This window comes from Lissotriton vulgaris, chromosome 5 (genome assembly GCF_964263255.1).
Source record: "Lissotriton vulgaris chromosome 5, aLisVul1.2, whole genome shotgun sequence".
NCBI lineage: Eukaryota > Metazoa > Chordata > Amphibia > Caudata > Salamandridae > Lissotriton > Lissotriton vulgaris.
This window is the reverse complement of record NC_141693.1, coordinates 1,912,400,206-1,912,423,137: the sequence shown is the minus strand read 5'-3', so window position 1 is coordinate 1,912,423,137 and position 22,932 is coordinate 1,912,400,206. Positions and strand designations below refer to the sequence as shown.

The 22,932-nt window shown below is 47.2% G+C and overlaps 1 protein-coding gene across 1 annotated transcript in view; it reads right to left on the bottom strand.

The window, feature by feature from the left end:
* Positions 1 to 22,932, bottom strand: part of LOC147717704 (E3 ubiquitin-protein ligase TRIM39-like) — a 267,634-nt gene that overhangs the window by 174,058 nt on the left and 70,644 nt on the right. The window contains exon 2 of the mRNA XM_086924491.1: positions 7,948 to 8,043. Within this exon, the coding sequence (XP_086780617.1) occupies positions 7,948 to 8,043 (96 nt within the window). The remainder of the gene's footprint in view (positions 1 to 7,947; positions 8,044 to 22,932) is intronic.

Here is a 22,932-nt window from a genome sequence, read left to right as displayed (position 1 = left end):
CAAGCACTAGAGTATTACCAACACAACACAATAATCTTTTCAGCACTCCATTCCCAGTTACAGCATATACTCCATATTGTGGCGCTGAGTCTAGCTGCTTCAGATGCAGCAAAAGAATACCAGGTCCTCGGTCATTAATATCAGAATGGTCAGTGTGCAAAAGAGGTTTATGAACTGCTTCTGCAGCTCCTCTGCTGCCTATGTAACAGAGGAAAAGGAGAGACTATAACTTTTTCCCCTTCCAGGAGTCTTCTAAGTTCAATGTAGGCCCTGGTGGCTGTGAATGACCAAGAACAAACCAACTGAGAAGAAACCAACTGCCCCACTTCCCCCCTGTATAGTCTAGAACATTTGACATGCACAGATCTGGAATCCCCAGCAACACTCATCATATATCAGCAAAAAGGAACCCAGGCGCTACCAACCTTGAACTTCCTGTCTACCCTTCTTTTCCACGTGGTTCACCAATGGCAATGCCAACCAAACTCGTGTAAACTCATGCAAAGTTTTCCAGGCAACCACAAAGCACATGTCTCAAGTGACAACTATACAAGAACGACCCGCCCCCTTGCGCACCTGTCCCAACAACGAGACAGCAAAACAAACAAAATAGAACACTGAAAGCTCAAGTTTGGGGATTGGAGGCGGGGCAAAAAGATGACCACAGAGACTCCCTGCCACCAGTAACCAGGTCACCTGTACCGAAAATGACAGCAGGGAGTCCCAAAACAGCCCCCATGAAGCTGTTGGTCAACAATGGGCTCTAAAATAGCCCAAATACAAAATGGCAGCCCTGGGCTGCACCACCCTCCCAATTTGCCCAGGGGAGGACCTCCCTGTGGTTGGCTGCCCCAGAGACCCTTGGGAGGGATGGGTGCAGCAAAGACCACTTATATTGTGTTTGAAAAAGGCCGCTTTATTGAAGCAGGTGCAAATCACATACTTTACCCGGGCAATCTGCCTTACAAAAACTAAAACCTCACTATACATCAAATGAACTATACAATATTCTACTTCCACACCTACTGTCCCAGTCCCACGCACATACCGCACCCCATAACTATCTCATTTGGATTGTAGTGCATTTCAACTTTTAGCAACTTTAACTTTCTCCTACAGCCTCTGACTGCAAGTATTAACTTCTAAGCATCCAAACTTCCTCTACTTAACCTATTGAACTTCCTGCCAACCTTCTTTTCCATGTAGTTTACCAATGGCAACACCAATAACACTTCTGTAAACTCCAGCAAATCTTTCCAGGCAACCGCCAAGTACCTGTCTCATGCGACGACTATACAATAACGACACTGCAAGCTAAAGAGTTGGGAGCGGTGCGAAGCGAAAAGATTACCAGAGTCTCCCTGCCACCAGTTTAAATTTATTTTTGCAGCCTTTTATCTGCTCCAGTATGGTTACCAACAGCACACCGATGTTACAAGTGTGGCCAGAGCCTCACTTTAAAGAAGCATTCAACAGCAGATCAATTTTTACCCCTTACAATATGGCCGACAAGTAGTCCACTAATGTCACACACGCTGACCTCAGTCTTGCTCTAAGGATCACTGGATGCATGCAGTACAGATCGCAATTGAACCTCCTGCGCTCATTTTCACAGACCGTGCAGGCACCAAGCAACAGATATTTATGGGCTCTTTATTTTTTTTCCCCTTCCTCTTCTGGTTTGAGACAGATTTGTGTAATTTGCTTAGTCGATTACTACCAGTATTTTGAGCAGCCTTTGTGTAATCCCATGCACAACTACTAAAGATTTGGCAATTTTCTGGCATGTACTCCTGAGTTTATCTGGTTTGGTGGCTTTATACCTGCTAGTGGTATATTGTCCCTATTTATTTTATTTCTGATATATGTATATTGTTATCTAGGACTGGTGTGATTTAAACAAGCATTGCCAAGGACCATGAGTCTGGCGTTGATGCATTAATTATCGCAATGGGTATTTCTGAATGCCTAGCACATTACAGTTTGCCAATTCGTATTTACACTATGTCAGACTGTGTTTTAGCCTAAGTAAATGTTGTAGAAAACACAGCACTCGCTCGTCCTCATTTTCCTACAAATCTCCCATACCTCAAAAATATTTCAACAGCGATACCCCACACCAAATGATAAGAAGCCTGGTCTAACTAGTGTCATGCAAGTATTATTGATTTCAAGTGGACATGAAATAAGGAAGGTTGAGGAACACGCTGTAATGCATATGTTATTATGGTAATACTAATTCTACAACTTTGCAGTCACCCGAATACACCAAAGTGGGCAACTAGTGACCACCAAGACCTCGGTAGCGCCACGTGCAAGCGCTACTTGCTGAGCCCTCCTGCTGCTTCCAGGGTTCGCGCCAGCAGCCCCCGCTCGCTGCTGCTCCAGTATCTTTTCTTGTGTGCCCACGTGACCTCCCTAGTGTCATTATCTACTGGCTATCGGTCAGGAATCGCATAAAATTCAAGACACTGTGTATACAAAGCTTCCCGTAAAATAGGCCCGCAGTTCCTCATAAACCAGCTAGCCATTTATCGTCCTAACAGATCACTCCGCTCCTCTACGGCATTTGTCGTCACAGCAGCCAAACTCTGGAACACTCTCCCATTGGAGATCGGAGCCTGTCAGTCACTGCTTTTATTTAGAAAGAAGCTAAAGACCTGGCTGTTCAACCAATAATCTTGCCCACCGATTCTGCAGCTGTCCGCAGCGCCGAGACGCCCCAGGGCATTTGAGCGCTTTCTAAATGTCAAAAATAAATAAATAAATGTTTCCTTCTTGTGTGGTGTTCATTTTTTAGCATTTAGCATTTACCTTTGCCTCTGTTTTGCTTTGTGTTATGTTTATTTTTGAGCTTTTGGCATTTACTTTTGCCTATGTTCCCTCTGCTGCTGCCCCGTGGCCCCTCCCACAGCTTCAGCCCCCGCTCCCGCCTCCCTACCTACAGTCCCGTCCCCCTCCCCTACTTAATGGCGGCTGCTGCGTGGTCACGCCGAAGGCACGCTTAAGGCAAGCCGGTCTGTGCCCGTCTGTGTCCCGACCACGGCCAGCGCCAGGACCCCTGGTTCTCCCAGGCTCCACCGCTACAACTCCTCCACTCTCGCACTCAATCCCGAAAGGCAAACCGACTGCGGAAGATCCTCACCGAACACCAGCCACAGACAGTTCTCATGCAGACCCTGCCGTAGGTCCTTCACCATCGACAAAGCCCCCATGACCACAGAAGGCCAGAGTGATGCGCCCAATGCCGAAACCCTGACATGCATCCTCCTCAACGTTTGCTCCCTGCAACGCCATGCCAAAGACATCTGAGTCCTGATCGGCACCCTCTCGCCCGATGTCGCCTTCTTCACGGAAACCTGGATCAGCGCCACCTCCGGCCCCGACATCGCCACTGCCATCCCTGACGGCTACAAGTTCCAGAGAAAGGACCGCCCCCGCCTCTCAGGAAGAGGACTCGCCATCACACACAAGATCCCTCTCCGACTCTGCACCTCCAGCACGAGTGATCCCCACTCCAACACTGAAAACCTCCTCTTCCTGATCCAGACCAGCGCAGGACCACGCTATGCAGCACCCTCATCTACAGAACACCGAGACCTTGCACCCAGTCCGCAGGTACCATTGCCGAGCTCACCGCACCTCACGGCATCGCCTCCACGGACTATATTCTGCTCGGGGACCTGAACTTCCCCCTCATCAACTGCAATGAGCCCAACTCCACCTCTCTCCTCGCCAACCTCGGACTGAAGCAGCTGGTCAACCTGCCCACCCACAAAGCTGGACACATCCTTGATCCCATCTTCGCAGGAGGAACACACATCCGCTTCAGCCACACCACCCAGCCCCCTGGAATGATCACCACTGCGTCCATTTCACCTTCAACACCACCACCGCGCTAAACCCCGCCCACGCCCACCACAAAGGAACTGGAGTAAGGTCACAGAGGACCACCTCAACAGCACCCTCCTACAAAGACCCCTCCAGTGCCACAACCGACACCAACACCACAGCCAAAGAACTTCATTGCTGGATCTCCTGCTGTGCCGACAAACATGCACCCCTCCGCCACCCCGCCAAACCTCGTCCTCTGAAGGCTGCCTGGTTCACCACAGAACTACAAGTAGCGAGGCGCTCCTGAAGACACCTAAAGAAAAGCAGGTGAAGCCAGAAAACCTCAGAAGCATGGAACAACCACAGGGGGACACAACCTTTACAACGCACTACCATTACAACGAAACTTTTACAACGCAACATCCATTACACCGCATGCCATTACAACGCAACCATTACAACGCATGACACTTCAACGCATACCACTACAACGCATGTCATTACAACGCATACCATTACAACGCATAACATTACAATGCATAGTACCCTTACACTATCCAACACTTACCCTACTGTTGCACCCCCTGGAGTTAGAATAGTAATTGTTACCCCTACACTATCCAAAACTTACCCTACTCTTGCACCCCCCTGGAGTTAGAATAGTAATTTTTACCCCTACACTATCCAATACTTACCATACATGCAATGTATGCGTTGTAATGGTATGCGTTGTAAAGGTAGTATGCATTGTAATGGAATGCGTTGTAAAGGTAGTTTTTAAAAATTTGTTGTAATGGCATGCGTTGTAATGGAATGCGTTGTAATGGATGTTGCGTTGTAAAACATTTGTTGTAAAGGTATGCGTTGTAAAAGTATGCGTTGTAACGTCATACATCCACCACAGGCGCGCCCTGAAGGAATACCACCAGTGCATAAGAGACACCAAACGTACCTTCAAAAGAGACAAAGTCCAGACCAACGCGACCAACACCAAGGAACTGTTCAACGCCATTCAGCAGTTCGTCAAACCCCCCAGCAAAGCCACGGACATCACACTGTCACAAGAACTCTGCGACAAGTTTAGCTCCTACTTCACCTGAAGATCAAGGGCCTCTACGACAACTTCAGCGAACAGATGCCTGACACTACCCCCTCCCCACAGCCGCCGATAAGCCTACCATCATGACCTGGAATCCCACCTCCATCAAGCTCATCACCACGACAATGAAGAAGACCCACTCAGGAGCACCAACGGAACATCGCCCACCACACATATTCCACAGGGCCGCCGCCGCCATCGCACCGAATTAGGATGGACCATCAACGCCTCCTTCAGATCCAGCGTCTTCCCAGATTACTCGAAGAGGGCGGAGGTCAAACCCCATCTCAAGAAACTAACGGCAGACCCAACGGACCTGAAAAACTACCGGCCCATCTCTCTCCTCCCCTTTGTGGCCAAAGTCACAGGGAGACTTGTAAACGCCCAGCTGACCTCTTTCATCGAAGAGAACGCCATTCTAGACGCCTCCCAGTCCGGGTTCTGCAGCAACCACAGCACTGAGACCGCCCTCCTCGCCGCCACTGATGACATCCGCATACTACTCAATCAGGGACACACTGCGGCCCTCATCCTTCTAGACCTATCTGCAGCCTTCGACCGCGTCTCTCACCGCACGCTCGCAGCCAGACTTCACGGCGCGGGGATACACGGAACAGCTCTGGACTGGATCCAATCCTTTCTCTCCGACAGATCTCAGAGGATCAGACTCCCTCCCTTCCTCTCCGAACTCACCGATATCAGCTGCGGAGTACCCCAAGGATCATCGCTCAGCCCCACACTTTTCAACATCTACATGTCCCCCCTCGTCGCCATCATCAAACAGCATGGGCTCAGCATAGTATCCTACGCTGACGACACCCAGCTCATCCTCTCACTCACGAATAATCCTGAAGACACTAGACTCTGCTTCCACGAAGTAATGAAAGACGTCGCAGCGTGGATGAAGGATAGCTGCCTGAAGCTCAACTCAGAAAAGACCGAGGTCCTCATCCTCGGACCCTCCACCTCCGCCTGGGACAACACAAGGTGGCCCTCCGCCCTCGGGAATCCACCCACCCCTACAGACCACGCACAGAACCTCGCCATCATCCTCGACCCCTCCCTCTCCATAAACCGCCATATCAATGCCGTTGCCTCCACCAGTTTCAACTGCCTGCGTATCCTCCGCAAGACCTTCAAATGGATCCCCCCGATTGCAGAAGGACCATCACACACGCACTTATAACCAGCATATTGGATTACGGCAACGCCCTATACACCAGAATCAACAGAACTCTTCTACACAAACTCCTGTCCATCCTGAACGCCGCAGCCAGACTCATCCGTGGGACACCGCATCACAAACACATGAACCAACACCTACAAAACCTTCACTGGCTCCCCGTCAAGAAGAGGATCACCTTTACATTTCTCACCCACACCTACAAATCCCTCTACAACATCGTACGCAAATACCTCAACGAGAGAATCTCCTTCCACTCTGAAGTGGAGAAGTGTGACTCAATGATTAGAGCGGCAGACCCTGATGCAGAGGTCTAGCCCGGGACCAGGGTACAATTCCCGCCTTGGCGGATCTTGGGCTCAATTTCCTCGGACCTGATAATTCTCACCTCGTGCCTATTCTAATCATGGGTCCCACTCTGCAACTCTGGGCAATAGCTTGCTTAATCTCCACAACGGACCCAACAACACTAGGATGCCTGGCTTCACCTTGGGGGTGCCCAGGAGTGGGCACTTCACAGGGAAAAGCCAGGAAGGGTTCCACAGTGGTACAAGCGCCTGAGATACCCCTTCGGGGGTCAATTCGGGCGCTATACAAATACTACTACATTTACATTTACAAGGAGGAACCTCCGCTCCGCCAACCTCGCCCTGGCAGAAGTCTCCCACATCCGCAAACACAGAGCAGGTGGGAGAGCCTTCTCCTACATCACAGCCAAGACCAGGAACGAGCTCCCGGTGAACATCAGACGCTCCCCGACCCTGCACAAGTTCAGGAAGGACCTCAAGACCTGGCTCTTCGACTGACCCAGAGCTGCTCCCCCGCGCCTTGGGACCCTCACAAATGAGCAGTGCGCTCTATGAACCCCCTGATTGATTGATTGATTGATTGATTGATAAGTTGAGGCTGTAATAGAAGGAGTCAGTGAGGAATAATTCCTTATCGGATAGTTAGGAACCTATAGACGTACATTACACTAAAGGAATCTCTCTTGTGCCCATCCGCCAACATACACCCATTTTAATTTAGCTCTGCTGCTTGGCTGTCAAGAGAACCATAGGTTGTCACAGCAACTGTCTCACCTCATGCCCGGTTACTGCTCACAGAAACTCAAGGAGAGGTCCTCAACAACAGATCTGACTGTCAGCACCAGGTGTCTCACCTCTCTGTCCTGATGCAGTTTACACAAACACTGGCAGGACTCCTCTTACCTCCAGATCGGACTGTGAAAGGTAACCCCAAGTCTCACACTTCACTGCCCTGTCACACTTTACGTAAACACAGGCGCGCTCCCTTCACCTCTAGATCTGACTATCGGGCGTACCCTGGTGTCTCTCACTTCACTGCCCTTTCACAGTTTATGTAAACACAAGCTTGGCCCCCTTCACCTCTAGTTCTGACTTTCAGAGGTACCCCTGTGTCTCTCACTTCATTGGTCTGCCACAGTTTACACAAATACAAGCGGGCTTCCTTTACCTCTAGATCTGGCTTTCGGAGGTAACCCCGTGTCTCTCACTTCACTGCCCTGCCACAGTTTACCTAAACACAAGCGGGGATCCCCTCACTTAAGTTCTGACTCTCTGGGGTACCACTGTGTCTCTCACTTCACTGCCCTGTCACAGTTTAAGTAAACACCATCAGGGCTCCTCACAATCCTAGTTCTGACTCTCGGGGGTGTACCCCTATGGGTGTGTCCTGTTACAGTTTACATAAACACCATCAGGGCCTCCCTCACCCCTTGTTTAGACTCTCAGGGATACCGCCATGTCTCTCGACTCATTGCCCTGTTACAGTTTACATCACATGAACACCACCACCCGGCTCCCCTCACCTCCAGCTCCGATGTTGTCCTGCTTCCTTCAGCTGTCCATGTCTGCAGGTCCTTCAGCTCCTTCTTCAGTCGCTCCACATGGTCACAAAGTGATTTCTAAAACACAGTCCATAGATTGTTATTATTCAATCCCTTTCCTGAAAATCAATATCTGTCACGGTTACATTATCTGTTACCATCTGGCTAAATGTGAAGGTATGTAGCGATGACTAGCAATGCTAAGATAATCCACAGGATATCTGGTGATCGTGTTTGTTGCAAACCTTATATCTTGAATGAAGAAAGTTTGATTTCCTCAAACTACAGCCAACTCATGTTTCAATCTGGCTTCTATCACCATGGAGTGTCCTTAAGACGGTAACAAAATTAAATAGTCCCATAACTATGTACAAGGACCACTAACTTATGTCTACATTGTCATAGTTGCACGGATTGTGCTCAGGAACAAAACTAGACTTGGGACCATAGAACATCAGCATGAAGGACTGAGTCACCATACTACTTCAGTACCTACGAACCTGAGTCCGACTAGTTATAGTGTCTCACTTGCCCTCCTAACATTACCAGAGAAACAAGTGAATTTGCACCCCAGTACACAACCCTCTCGACCCACTCAGTGATCGCGGTAACAGGACACACCCTTTCGCGCTCTCACTTGTACTTATCCACAATAAGATACCCAGGAGACACGAAGGAAGTTTGGAATATTTATTTTAACTATCATGCTCTGAAATGCAGGCATCGTACCACAATTAGAAAACAAATACAAACTAAAAAGCATATGTCATGAAAAGCCCTGTCATTATATAGGACAGAGTAGCCTAACCCCCTCTCTCCTGCTACTGAAGCTAAATGATTATATGGCAAAGATCTCTGGGATAAGTGGCAAACCCCGTACATTAGCGATACATAGATGAACGTTCTACAGCTCAACAGACGTGGTGTTCTTGTCTCAGAACGCCTGTTCCAAGTGTGTTTTTCCAGCTCCTTTACTCATCTATATGACAAGACGTGTGCGCATAAACAACAGCTGCATTTTTGTGTTATGTCTAGAGGCTTGTGCCTGGCCAGAAAGAATAACAAGGGACATTGTTGGTTGACCTTGTCTGCGGCGTTCAGACTAAATCCGAGGAAAAGAACAGAAAGCAAACACATATTCAGGTTCCGTGTGAAAGTACAAAGTGGCACCAAGCAAGCATGTTTATATAGTAACATGTACAAAAAGGAAATGAGGTCTATAACGTGAACAGTTAGGCTAACACAGGGAAAACAACAATGGACCATGCGGAAAACACACAAGATCATAATTTGGTCAGTTGTGCTACTCCATCTCTAAGGGTTGTGAAAAGCTTATATCAAGTTCCTCTTGTCTGTGCTGCCACAGAGCAATCTGTGGGGTCTTGAGCACATACATCAGCTTGAAATACCTCTGAGTTAGTGCGTGTTTTGTAAAACAGCAGTGCTCGGAAACATAAAGAGGCAATTATTGCCCTGCGTTTCCAAGCTATGCTGTCTGCAACCCTTGCACTAACTCAGAGATATTTCTAATCAATATATGCACTCATTGCGCACAGCACAGAAAAAGGGATCATAATACAACCCTGGTTGTTAGGGCAGCAGACCTGATTGTGGGTTTATGTACATAATTATCTGCTCTTTCTACATATTTATGGGATCACTTTCTCTAATCTTGCATAGAGAAAACCTTGAGTATGAAGCCTCGTACGGTTACTAGTAATGAGATGTAATATGTATACTTGTAAAGCGTACTGTTGCCAGTCGGCGTCCTGGCACTGTACACCGCTGGGGAACCCGTCTTGGCTTTCTCTGTGGGATGGTACCTGCTGGGAATCCCCAAGGTGAAGCCAGGCATCCCCGGCGTTGAGGGGGCCGTTGTGGAGATTAGGCAAGCTAATGCCCAGAGTTGCCGAATGGGAACCTTGGTTACAGTAGGCACCGAGGCGAGAATTATCGAGTCCGCTAACCCTGGTCCACAGCCCTGCAGCGTCGGGAATCGAACCCTGGTACCGGGCCGGCTTCTGCTTTCGGGTCTGCCGCCTCTAACCAGTGAGCCACACCACTCCACTATGGGGGGAGTAACTTAATAAAATAAGATGGTAACCAAGTGATGCAAATAGCTTTGGTGTTGAGCCCTCCAGTGTCCCTCTCGTTCCACCTACGTACCATACTATGAAGGTCCAGTCCGCTGTGTCAGTCGGGAATGATGTAATGACATTGGCCTTAACTATGTACAGCTCTCCATTTTTTAAAGCAGTGAGTTGGTGTAGGGAAGTGGGAAGCAGCACAGCTGAGAGATTTGCCTTCAGGGGAAGTTGAATGAAGCCCTGTGTGAGGCTTCATGTTATCCCAGTCTCTCCAAACCCCTTCCCTCCCATCACAAGGTGGAGTGGGCTAACAAACTTCGATGAGCCCCCTCCACTGGGCACTAAGGTGGAAAGGATGGGATTCAGAAGGGAGTCTCATCTTGCCAGGGTCTGCCTCATTAGGGTAGAGAGAAGGATTAGGCCATGTGATGCTTTGGACAGACACAAGGCCATACGATGGGCCCATATTAACCCTTGACCGGTCTAAATTCAACTGGCAACAGGCAGGGGTGACCGGTCGGAGATTATTTCCGAAGCAAAAGTTCAGCCTGGCTAATATTTAAATGAACCCTGATCCATTTTAGTTAATCAGATCTCAGGTCCAGCTTTACCCGCTTCACTGAGGGCTCATCCTTACCTTAGTACTTTGAATTGGACTTTGCATGAGTAGTTTATAAAGAAACAATAACATCATCTGGGGGCGCTGTGGCCAGTACATTGAAACAGTGGGACTGAAACTGGGCGCCAACACGGACAGCGACATAAAGAGAACAGTATAATGAGAGATGGGAAGTAGAAGAAGGGTTTAGCGATCGAGATGATGTAGAAAAATATGCATGATAAGGAGAGAAGTAAATTAAATAGATAAAGGTGAGGTGGGCATAAGTCAAGATAAGGAGAGGTAGAAAGAGGAAGATGAAGGTAGAGAAAGAGAGGGAGAGAACTGGGTAAATTTTGGAGTGCGGTAGAGAGACAGAGAAAGGGAGAAGGAACTGTAGATCGAGGCAGAACAGTAGACTACTCCAAGAGGTGAGGTAGAGCGAGAGAGAGAGTGGTACTGGGTAAAGAGAGGTGAATTACAAAGAGGTAAATGCAGCGAGAGTTAGTCACATAAAGAGTGTCTTCAGGAAAAACGAGAGACAAAAGGTAGAGAGTCCGATACATGAAAAGTAAAGATAAACAGGTCACATGTAGACAGTAGTGGGGAAACGAGAAAGCAAAGGAGAGAGGTAAAAAGATAAATGTGGTGTAGTGTGAAAAGAATCGGAGAGGCATATGTGAAAGAGAAAGAGCGTGAGTTAGTTGTGAGATAGAAAAAGAGGAAGAGATGTTGAGATACAGAGATCAAAAAATACAGAAGTTGGGAGAGCTACCGGAGGTGGAAAAGGTGAGTTGAAATCAATAAGCATTTCAGAGACAGACGTGTTTGAGTGAGAGGGAGAAAGAAACAAAGAGGAGTTGATGATAGAGAAAAGGGGTAGAGGTAGAGAAATAGAGGTAGGAAAAAATTAGTAAGATATGTAGAGAGGTCCCAGAAAGGGGGCAAATGCAGAATAAACAAGCATTGGCATAGCCAGTAGGTCTCGCCTTTGGGACCTTATAAGTATTTAGTTATGCAGCACAATATCATTACTGCAACAACATTAACTATTTCATGGCTATACACTTATAAGATCACAAAGGCGAGACCTATTGGCTATGCCAATGCTTGTTGTACTAGCCCTCAGGATTCATGCCTATGGCCTGCACAGTGGATGGGAAGCAACCCTCAGCCAGCGCTTGAACTCTAGGGATTTTCCACACGAATGCCTCAAAAGGGTGACAAATGGATGACAAGATATCGTTAGAGGGTGTGCTCATGATTTGATGGTTATCTACAACCAACAGCAGATATTTTTCCTTTCTGCATTTTAGGAAAATTCTTGTTGGATAATAAAAAAACAACACCATTTCTCTCCAAACAAAAATGAGTATATGGTCGAATTCTAAAAGGGGAAGAGAGTGTATTACTTTTTATGGAGATACCCATTTATGTTCTGAGGTGTTCAGACAAAAGCAGTTTCAAACAATTTTTTTTTTTTATTATGGAACCACATTATGCAGAAAGTGTGCCTCATTATGAAGTAAACTACAATTGTACTTTGGAGAAAGCTGAGTAGATTGTGAGTGCTGGATTATAACAATAGGTCTTGACTCATGGGACAAGTTAATCGTTCTGATGACATGGGAGCAGAAAGCTTAGTAGATAATGAGTGCAGATATGTAGCACTCTGAATGCCATACTGTCTCTAGGCACGTATAGAGAAAGATTTGAATAGCATGTCACCATCAAGGCTCAGTTCTCTACAGTGCTACACATCTTTTCCATCTCAGCATTTTGATAAGTGAGCCTTTCAGCCCTCTAAGTTGAATAGCTATTTCACACTTGGCCATGGGCATTTAGGGAACCAGAAAGGGAGAACCTATTACATTTTTTATTGGTTCTTTAGGGAGGATATGTTCAGTGAGGCAGATGACAGCTTGTTTAGGAGCATCTAGACCAAAAGATTCCATTTCTAGGCCATGTTCTGGCCCCATCCTATTATATACCAACGGGTCTATTCTGGCAACTGTAGTCTTTGTTAAACCTAATTAAACTAAATGGAATCATACAGGTGGATCAGAACCATTCAAACAAGAACAGACATTTACTCGGCAGGTGACACTTAGAAAGGATGGATACTTCGATAAGTAAGAAATTGAAGCTTAACAGTTATCAATTGTTCCTACCTGCAGATTGTGGATTTCTGAACATTATGTCATTTATAGAACTGTCACCAGTTAAGTCTGGTGCCGCGACATCTGTGGATCAGCAGACAGTGTAGCTGACCTGAACCAGGACGAAATGAATGACGGAAAAAGAAAAGGTGGTCTTCTGCATGCCACTGGGAAAGGAATGCGGGCCGGTCTCTGAGAAGAGCAGCACTTCAACCACTGACTATTTTTAGTCACATACCTCAACCTCGTCCTGTCCCAAAATACCCGATGAGTAAGTATGTTCACCTCTCAGTATATTCACCTTCTCTCCTCGACACGCTGTGTGTGAAAAGGGGGCAGCCCCATAACTTATGCTTATGTTTGCTCAAAATGGAGTCTGCACTATCGTGATGCGTTTTGTTTAGGCAAAATAGAGACTGTCCGACATATGTATTTTTGTTTGCACAAAATGGGAAATGTCTTCCACAGACTGTTTATGTGAATGGCAAAGTGACGTGAAAAACAGGGCTAACAAGGATCGGTGCACCTGGCAGTCGAGGAATAAATGGAGTACCGGTGAGAAAGGACCTTGAAATTGATGGAGCGAGGTACAGAAGATTTTGTGTGTACCCCATTCAGATCAATCACCCCTCATAACAAAGTAATATATTAATTTGATTGCTGTGCATTAACCAAAACACACACATTATATGTGGGAAATGCTTTGCACTAACAAGTTTGATTGACATATTAATGATGTTAAACGCATGTTTCATCTATTTTGGGCATTTAAGTGGTATAATAATGCATGTCTATGTACATTGTGCATTGCATGCTGCTTTTCTGCTTCAATTTAATGGCTTGCAGTGTGATGCTTTTCTGCTAGGTAACAGTTTTAAAGCATAAATATTAGCACTGGTGGGTGGGGGGACAGAAAACACTTATATTCTGTGTATTTACATTTTCTTATTGTGTTTATCGTAGTTTTGGTTGGTTGCAAATTCCAAAATGGCTTCGCGTTTCCCGGTTCTGCGCAGTAGAAAGAGCTTACATCATTTTGCTGAGAGAAGCTCTTCCATGCAACCTCAGTTAACTATATTTGAGGCCACTTGATATGAACGCTGGTGAAGTGGCTGTGGGCCAAAGTGATAACCACGAGAACAGCTGAATGTCTGCCAAGGATAAAAGACAAATGCCTTCCAAAAGATGACTACGTGGAAGCAGCTGAATCACTGCCAATGAACATTTAAATGCCTGATGCTGAACAAGGACAGTCGAACTTGTGTTTATCGGTTTGTCAAACAAAGTTGTTCACGGACATCCTGGAAGTTGAGAAATGCACGGACGGTCAAATTTGTATCTGTCAGCTTTTTAATCAGGAAGTTATTCATGGACATCCTGAAAATTAACAAATACATTGTCAATTAACGGACATCCTGAGAGCTAAGAACTGCAATGGCATGACCAATCAGAGAAAGAGAAACAACAAGAGTTGAAACATTTGAGGGTAGAGAGCCAGCAAATACAGTATAAATATCAGAGCAAAATTGAAGTTTAATGTCACAGGAGCTGATCGCAGAGAGAGAGAGGCTGATTCCACTGCAGCTGTTTGCAGAGATGCTGGGAGCCTGAAACTATGCCAGAATGCTCACTGATAACCCCTATAGGTTGGAGATTCGTTGCGGGACACTAAGCCTGGGAGACTGCGTCCGAGGAGGACAGGGTTAGTAAGTATAGTTGGGATTTAGTGCTGGGTAGGCAGGTTTTAGTGTAGAAATCTTTAGACTTAAATGCATGTGTTTTGAACTATGGTTCTCTGATCTTTTCATGCAGAATTTCTCTTTCAGTTGCATTGACCAAGGATTGATGTTTTATTTTAGAGAATAATGGAATTAACGTGAACCTGAATTTTCTCTTCATGACTTTTATTAACAGTTTTTCTTGAATGATTTCCTGAATAAATGGCAATGCTTAGTGAAAATTAACAATGACAGAATAAATGATAATTTTCCTTTTATGCAAATTAATTACATAAACTCTTTTAAATGATTTCAGGTGTTCTTGATTTTTCTGAGTCAATTAAATATGCAAATCAATGTATTGTTGTAGTGAGGTTAAGCTAGTCTTGACAATTACCATCAACTTGCTCAACTAATTGGTCCATCAACCTAATTGGCACGGTACATTGATGAATAGATTGGTTTAGTAGAATTATTGATGAACACAAATGTTGGTGTTAAAATCTGTGCTCATAGGTATTCTGTCATAGGAGAGAATTCACTCAACCCATTTTGTTTATAGGTATATTTGCAAGGGTCTGGGGTAAAGTATGTGTGTATGACTAAGGTGTGTTGTACTTCGGTGTTATGGGCCCCACCGGAGTGACCTGGGCCCTGGGTTGGAGATATTTCTGAGTGAGCGCTGCATCACAGTGACGGGAAGGCAAGAGGTCGACTGTGAGAAACAGCTCAGCTACCCTTCAGGAACCAAGAGAATAGAACCCCCCTGCCATGACGAACACAGCAGCATGAGAATGTACTCTTCTTCACAACACATGCTGGATGTTATTGTGGTTTGTGTTGGTATGAGGCACTACAGAATTATTCTGCTAAGGGGCATACGGAGTGTGGTCATTTCGGTCACAGATCTGCCTAATGTCAGAAAGACCAGTATTTCTGTTTTATTACATATGTTACTTGTTGCATCTTCGTTTTACCTACAACAGCCAGGTAAATCCAGGATGAGGCCTTCTGAAATATGCCAGTGTGAAAACACAAATCCAATTTTGGTTTAGTCTTTGCAAGTGACTTGTGTTTTTCTACAGTCTTATGTGCTGACTTTGCATTCAGAACACCCACCTAGCCTCCCCTGAAAGGTGCTGTGAGTGTCCCAAGTTTCACTGCTCTGAAGTCGCCCGGCCTCTGCTCTGCAGTTTTCCATCATTTCATTTTTCCCTCCGCTCTGCTCGTTTTCCACAACTGAGAGATGGCATAGCTAAATGTTAAGCATCGGAGTCAAACCCGTCTTATTTTAGATTACTCCGCTGCTCCCCAGAATGAAATATTCCGATAAATGTTCATTTTCAAGTGAATAATTACATTGGACTCGGCCGAGGCAGATGGACTCTGGAATGCCTATGCGCCAGGGTGGTATTCGGTCTGCTGAGCCCACATCCCAGAGTTAAAAGCCATATCGTAAATGTAAAGACTGGCATTAAACGAGCCAGCATTTTAAACAAGTACGGCAGGTCTGCCGGCAGCAGAAGGAGGTGCGCACATGCCTAGCACGGCAGACATTGGCCGCGCCACGCGGCAGTGAAAGTGGCAGGCTGGCAGCAGGGGTAGGGGGCTTGGGCAATTTCCTTTCCTTTCGGGAGCGTGCGACCATATGGCACCACCATATGGGGCCGCGCGCTCCCTGAAGGAAATCACCAAGATGTGCACGCATTGCATTGCAAGCAATGCAACGCGTGCACTTCTTTGCTACAAAAGCTCTGCCGATGGCATTATGTCCCATCCTATGCAACGCATGCACGTTGCATAGGACGAGACCTAAAAATGAGATACTGAATTAATGAAAAGGTAAATTGAGGGGTTAGCTGGCGAGAGAGAAAAAACAGATTGGTAGAGAGACAAGAGGTAGTGAGGTTATGTGGGTTGAAAGAGAAATAAGCTACAGTGGTGAGGGCAGTGCCTTTTTAACAATAAAAGATGTAGTAGTTTACGAACCTTACCTGGACCTAATTACCATTCCAGCTGATCGAGCACTGTATTTCAAATTCAGAGTGGGCTCCCTTCCAGTTGGGGCCCTGGTGTCAAAGTGGAAATCAGGTGCCCACACGTCACCCTTTTGTGCCCGCTGCACCACTAGGACAGAGTCTATACCGCATATCCTGTTCGAATGTCCGGACTATGCTAAACCCAGGAGTTTTTAGCTCAAACCCCTTTGTTGCAATATGGGTACGCGTAGTTATCTGGTAGCCCTTCGCATCCTAATGACGGACACTTCCCCCCCCCCCCATTGTTTGTGGTGTAGCCAAATTTTTAAAGCATTTCTGGCTGATTCGTTGCAAGAGATTGTCAATAGCGGTTTAATTCGTTTTTAGTTAATTTATTTTGGCATCATATGGCTTTTTATCTTTCTTAAATGTACATTCAATATTGCTTCTTAAAAATGTTTTTTCTAGTTTTGTAAATGCTGTATTCGGTGTACGCTTTCAAGATATCTTGCATATCGAATAAAAGCTTCAACCCCTCAGTGGTAAAGTAGCAAAAGCACGAGAGGTATGGTAGTCGAGACACGAAGAGAGAGAAATAGAGATGTAAGGAAAAGATAGAGATTGTATTGAGTATTGAGTGAGAAGTGAAGTAGATGGAGGAGAGATAGAGGGAGGTTAGAAGGAAACAGTGCTGTGAGGTTAGAGAAAGGCTGCCTACCACTATGCACAGCCTTTGCACCATAATGTGAAGGACTGTGCTTGCTATCTAGCATAGATGATCTGACTGCATATGTTCTTCTTGGTAAACTATAGGCATCCATGGGTGGTAGAAAACGCCTAAAGGCTGAGCTTTAATACCCTCTGCGAGGGGAGATGTGTAATGCAGACATCTCAATAAAGCACCAACTATGCCTACGTTTCTTCTTGTGGAAACGATTTCATTAGACAAGTTACTAGACCAGCCACCGTTTTTCCTTAGCCAAAAGAAACGTTGTTTGTTAAAGATATTTGTGACTTGCATTTGGTCTAGCTTGGGTACATTCTCTAAAAGAATTATATAAGGTGTGCACTCTGAGGTAATAGTGGAGGAATATGTGGTTGAATACCCTGCACCCCATGCCGGGTTTCAACGTGTAAGATTAATGCATTTATGCTGCCTTATCTGTTTGTCACAGGAATCCCCTCATCCATATAAGGATAGTTACAATAACTCTGAAAAATCTTTGGAGGTTCAAAATCAGTACAGGTTTAGATGTAATTTTTGTATTCCATGCACTTGCACTAAAAGATACATGGCACAATCTGGATGTGTGGATGTTTCACTTCGTGGTAATTAGTTTTATCACATGCACTCCTATTCACAGTAATCTTTGGGATATCCGGACCCTATGTTTTTCTCTCCATTTTCAGTTTTTTTAGTTTTTCACTATTGTTTTTTCTCAATTTCGGTTGGCCAATAGACACAGACATTGTACATTTGTATGTTATTTCATTTTGTAATATAGTCATACAGGGCATATATATTTCAATACTTTTGCGGGTACAATCCAAGTGTTTTAGTAGCTTTCCTGAAGAAGGCACCCCAGAAAGTGTGTAGATGATCGAAGATAACCAATTGTTAAGCCACATATTATCTTCCCCAATAGAATGCCACTGTATTTAATGCCCAGAAGCGTTGCATTCTTTAAATAATTGTTTTTTGTGTACCTTGCTTTCAGAGTGTGAATGAAATTAGTGTGACTGCAAACAGAAATGTAGAGTGCATGTGAAATTATGAGAGATATTTATTTTCTTCAGATTTCATTATCAGTCTATTTTTATTGATATTTGAATAAACAACTTTGTCTTGTCCATAGTTCTTGTGTTGCCCTTTCATGTTAGTCATAATTATATATTTCAATTACTGTGAATATAAATATATGAGAGTATCCCTAGGTCTTGTTTGCTTATTGTATTTCCCTTCACAGAGGAACTCACACCCAGTTGCAGAGGATCCTTTTCTTTACAATATATTAAAAGTTGTGCATTGACCTTTCCACACATGGTGAGGGCAAAGTCGAGTTTGAGCAGTTTGAACTGTTGCTGTAATCTGCAATGGCAGGCCTGCTGTCAGCGTTTTACTTGGGTCACTCAGGTTGCCGCAAATAGTGATTCAGGCCCTGATGACCCCTATAACTCCCTTTGCCTGGTTACCCTTGGTACCACTTACCAGGGACTTATAAGGGAGTTAAAGTCCTTGCCAGTTGGGGTTACCAATTCACACGTATGAATTTTGGGGATAGAGCACTGGGGTGTGGGTAGTAGACTCCAGTGCACTTTCAGAGTCATAACCATCAGCATTTGGAGCAAAAAGTGGGGGGATGACTGTACTAACAGAGTACTTACCCACAATTAAAAAACAGCTATTTTCTAATTTCACCACCAAGCATGCTTAACATAATCGTAGGTGCAGATACACCAAGGGCTGGCTCTGGGGCAAACTCATACAAGGCATTTGCTTTCCAGCGCAAAAGGTATTTCACTATGGAAAGTTGCCCTTTTCTCTGCACAAGTAGTGCTCTACTCTGCCTAGCCCACTGACTGTCAAGATTGTGTTAATTGGGTTAGCGCAAGCACCCATAATCTTTGACGTAAAGCCCGATTTTGAGTAAAACAAATACCTCCTTGGAGCTGGCAGTAATATGGGAGCATTCTACATGAATGTGTGTTGCACGGTACAGCACACATACAATTTGTGGAAGGTTTCAGATTCTGTCTAGTCATAGGATTTTGTACTGGGAATGTATGCTTCCAGTACACATCATTGCAGTCGTGGTTCGCATGACTCGCGGGTGGAGAAGTAGATGGGGGAGGGGGGGTCGGCAGGTGGAGGTGTCACGCGGGGTGATTTAAAAAATAAAAATAAAAAAAACTTACCTTACCGGGTATGGCACCACCTCCGCTCCTGACCGGGACCCACACCCTCGTTTTCCTGCTGCTTTTCTGATCTCCTGCCTCCGGCAGGAACAAGAAGCAGGCATCCTCCCTTCCCTCCCCTAAGCCAATCACAACACGGCAATTGCAGAATTGGGATTGGTGTGGACGGCTACTAGCCGGGCTCGTGTAGGGAGGCCATTTTCTCTATGTAGGCTGCATGCAGCCTACATAGAGAAAATATAGAGTGTGCATGACTGGTTTGGTCGGCCTGAGAAGGCCGACCAAACAGTCAGGGCCCATAACTTTAGGCCTCCGCGACCCGACTGCCCTCAACTAGGCATACCATTCTGCTTTCTCGCAGAGCGAGAAGCAGAAACATCTAGCATAGATGCTGGGGTGGCTCCTCCATTAGGGCATAGGAGCGTCGCCCCACTACTTTTTCGCAGAAACCGATCCCATGATGCTTGTTTCCAGTTCAAGGAAAACCTGGCTTGGCAGTTCGGGCTGGACTGTTTCAATGAGGCACAGGATCAAGACTGATTTGCATATTGCTGGGTCTGAACTGAGGTGGCGAAGAGAGCTAAAGAACAATGATGGATTCAACCCAGATCTGTGACTGGGGTTGAGTATCTCTAAAAGTTTAAGCGCTCCGTCCATCATCTCCATGTGTTTGCTATAGATTATTAAAGCACATATTAAGTTTACGCCCGAGGGCTAGAGAAGGTAGTCAAGGCTTGTTGGACAGGCCACATGAAGGGCCGCTCCCCCTCTGCCCGACCAGGCCCGAGCCCGGTCACTCAAGTGTCACACACCACCCCTTCACGTTTTCCGTCCCCTCCGGGACCCTTGCCTCTGAACATATCGACCTCGTGGGGCCGATCCACTACTGGCCCGCGCACCCAGCCTGGGCGCCATCTTTGGACACTCCGCCACGAGGCCGCGTGGCCCCCGATCGACCCCAACCCTGGGCCTGGCCAGGCCTCAGACATCCCGGCACCACCATCCACCCAGGAGGTGAGCGGACTACTTGGCAGGTCAATGGGAGAAAGAGGTGTCGATGGTTCTCCCCCGCCAGGTGCCGCTCGCCCACAACCTCCCCGGGCGCTGGCTCCACCCCCCTGCTGGGTGTCTGGACTCACTCATCCCGGACCCCCCGACCTCCAAGTGCGAGGGTCCGGACATCAAAGGGCATCAGCCCTATAACTGGGGCAGCTCCAGAGCAGGAAGGCAGTTGTATCCTGCAGTCGAGAGACGCAGAGAAGAACTCATCCTTGACGGACTACTGGCGCTGCCGTAGCTCTGCCTTGCGCACTATCGTCCTGCCTGTTGGCGCTGCCGCAACCTTCGTAAACCTTCATCGTCGTCGGGACCTGCTGGCGTGGCCGCGGACCGTTTGTAACTACCATCTTCATCGGGACCTGCTGGCTCCGCCGCGGACCGTCGCTTCTTCCGTCCATCTCGGGACCTGCCGGCTCCGCCGCGGCCCGATCATCTAGAACGCCGAGCTCGAGGATTGAGAGCTATTTTCATCTATTGGTAACAAGACTGTCCCGCTACCCTTTTCCCAATCCAGAGACCCGAATCGAGGGGACCCCTGAGTCCAGACCTTCTTGTACCATTCTACCGTACTTCCAGAATTGCTTATAAAGTATCGTTGAACCTTATCCTTGTGTGGTGTACGTCTGTGGGGGGGGAAGTTACTTGTCTGTACGATCGCTGGAGACGGCTCTCCCCGGAGACCTCTCCCCTTATCTTCGGCCGACCCTCCCGGTCCGTCTAACATTGGTGGCCAGCGGCGCGATCCGAATCACCGCATAATCGTACAGAAAGTAGCTCACCCCACGACGAAATCACGATGACAACCAAAGAAAGCGGATCCACCGAGAAATTTCAGATGGAGAAATTGGACGAGTACAACCATCGTGAATTAAAACAATTCTGCATCGAACTAGGTATCGCTACCACCGGTCTAAGTACAAAAGACGATTTCAAACATGCCCTAGAGTCCTGGGCAGAAACCGGGGCCGTCGGAACCACCGACCAAAACATCGCAGCAGTAGAAAAAAACACCACGGCCCCCGAAGAGCGAAGAACGGGTCTCTCGCAGGACGAGATCCAGGAACGAGAAAGAACACGACTACATGAACTAGAAATGGCCCGGCTCAAAATGGATGTTGAACTTAAGTTGGCCGAACAAAAACTGAGCTTAGAGCACCTGCGTCTCCGAGAAGAAAGAGAGGAAAAACAGAGACAAAGGGAGCTCGAGGAAAAGAGACTGGCATATGAACACGAGCGCAAATTAGCTGAGATAGACTTACGCAAGCAGAACAAAGAGTTAGGGGTGCCCGAGCAACCCCACACCCCAGGGGCAACAGAGAAAAAGGTACACATCCCCAAGGATGTCGTTCGAGAATACTTCCGAGAGGACGACATCCAGCAATGGTTCAAGGCCTACGAAATCGCTATGACCGCCCACCGGATCGATCGAAGCGACTGGGGAGCCAGTCTATGGGGGAGATTCCTCAATGAGGGCCGCGATGCCCTGCTACAGCTCCCGGACCACCAGATGACCTCCTATGACCACATGAAAGCTGCCCTCCTCATCCGCTATGGGCTCACACCCGAGATGTACCGTCAGAGGTTCCGAGACTGCACCCGCATCCCGGGTACAACTTGGGTGGACTACGTGAACTATTTTAGCCGAGCCTTCGAGGGCTGGATCAAAGGAAGCAATGTCACAACTTACGAACAACTCTTCAATCTCATGGTGTGGGAGCATCTATCAAACAATTGCTTCATTGAGCTCCGCCAGCACCTCCTCGACAGCAAATTGACTGATCCACGGCAGCTCGCAGCCGAGGCTGACCGGTGGGAAATCACCAGAGTGGGCCGAAATGGATCCTATGAACAGAACCGGAACAGCAATGGTCAGCACCGTCCCCGAGGAGGAGGGGGCCAAGGACGCGGAAGAGACAACGCTCCGGTCGCCCCCGCTACCAGCACCACCCCCCCGGCCAACCTGGGTAGCACCCCGGCGCGACCGGGATACCGAGCCAATGTCACGTGTCATCGATGCCAACGAGTCGGCCACTATGCAAACGACCCAAATTGCCCACAGTACCAGAGCCCAAGACCCCGCCAAGTGGCCGCTGCTGCTCTGGGGGAAGAACAGATCTCAGAGGAGCAAGAAGAATATGAGCAAGAGCATCAAGAATGGGAGCCAGCCGCCATGGCTCTAGCATGTTTAGGGGGGAAAGACATGGTCCCGCGGGTCCCCCTACCCGCTAACACCCGGAAGTATAGCCAATGGGTGAGCATCAATGGACGCCAGGCCGAAGCCCTCCGTGACACCGGGGCCAGTGTAACAGCCGTCCGCTGTCACCTGGTGACCCCAGAACAGTTCCTACCAAACATTCTCTGCCCTGTCCGTTCAGCCGATAACTCAGAAAGTCTGTGTCGGATGGCCTGCGTCCCTTTCGAGTGGGGAGGGGTCTCCGGCATGTTGAAAGT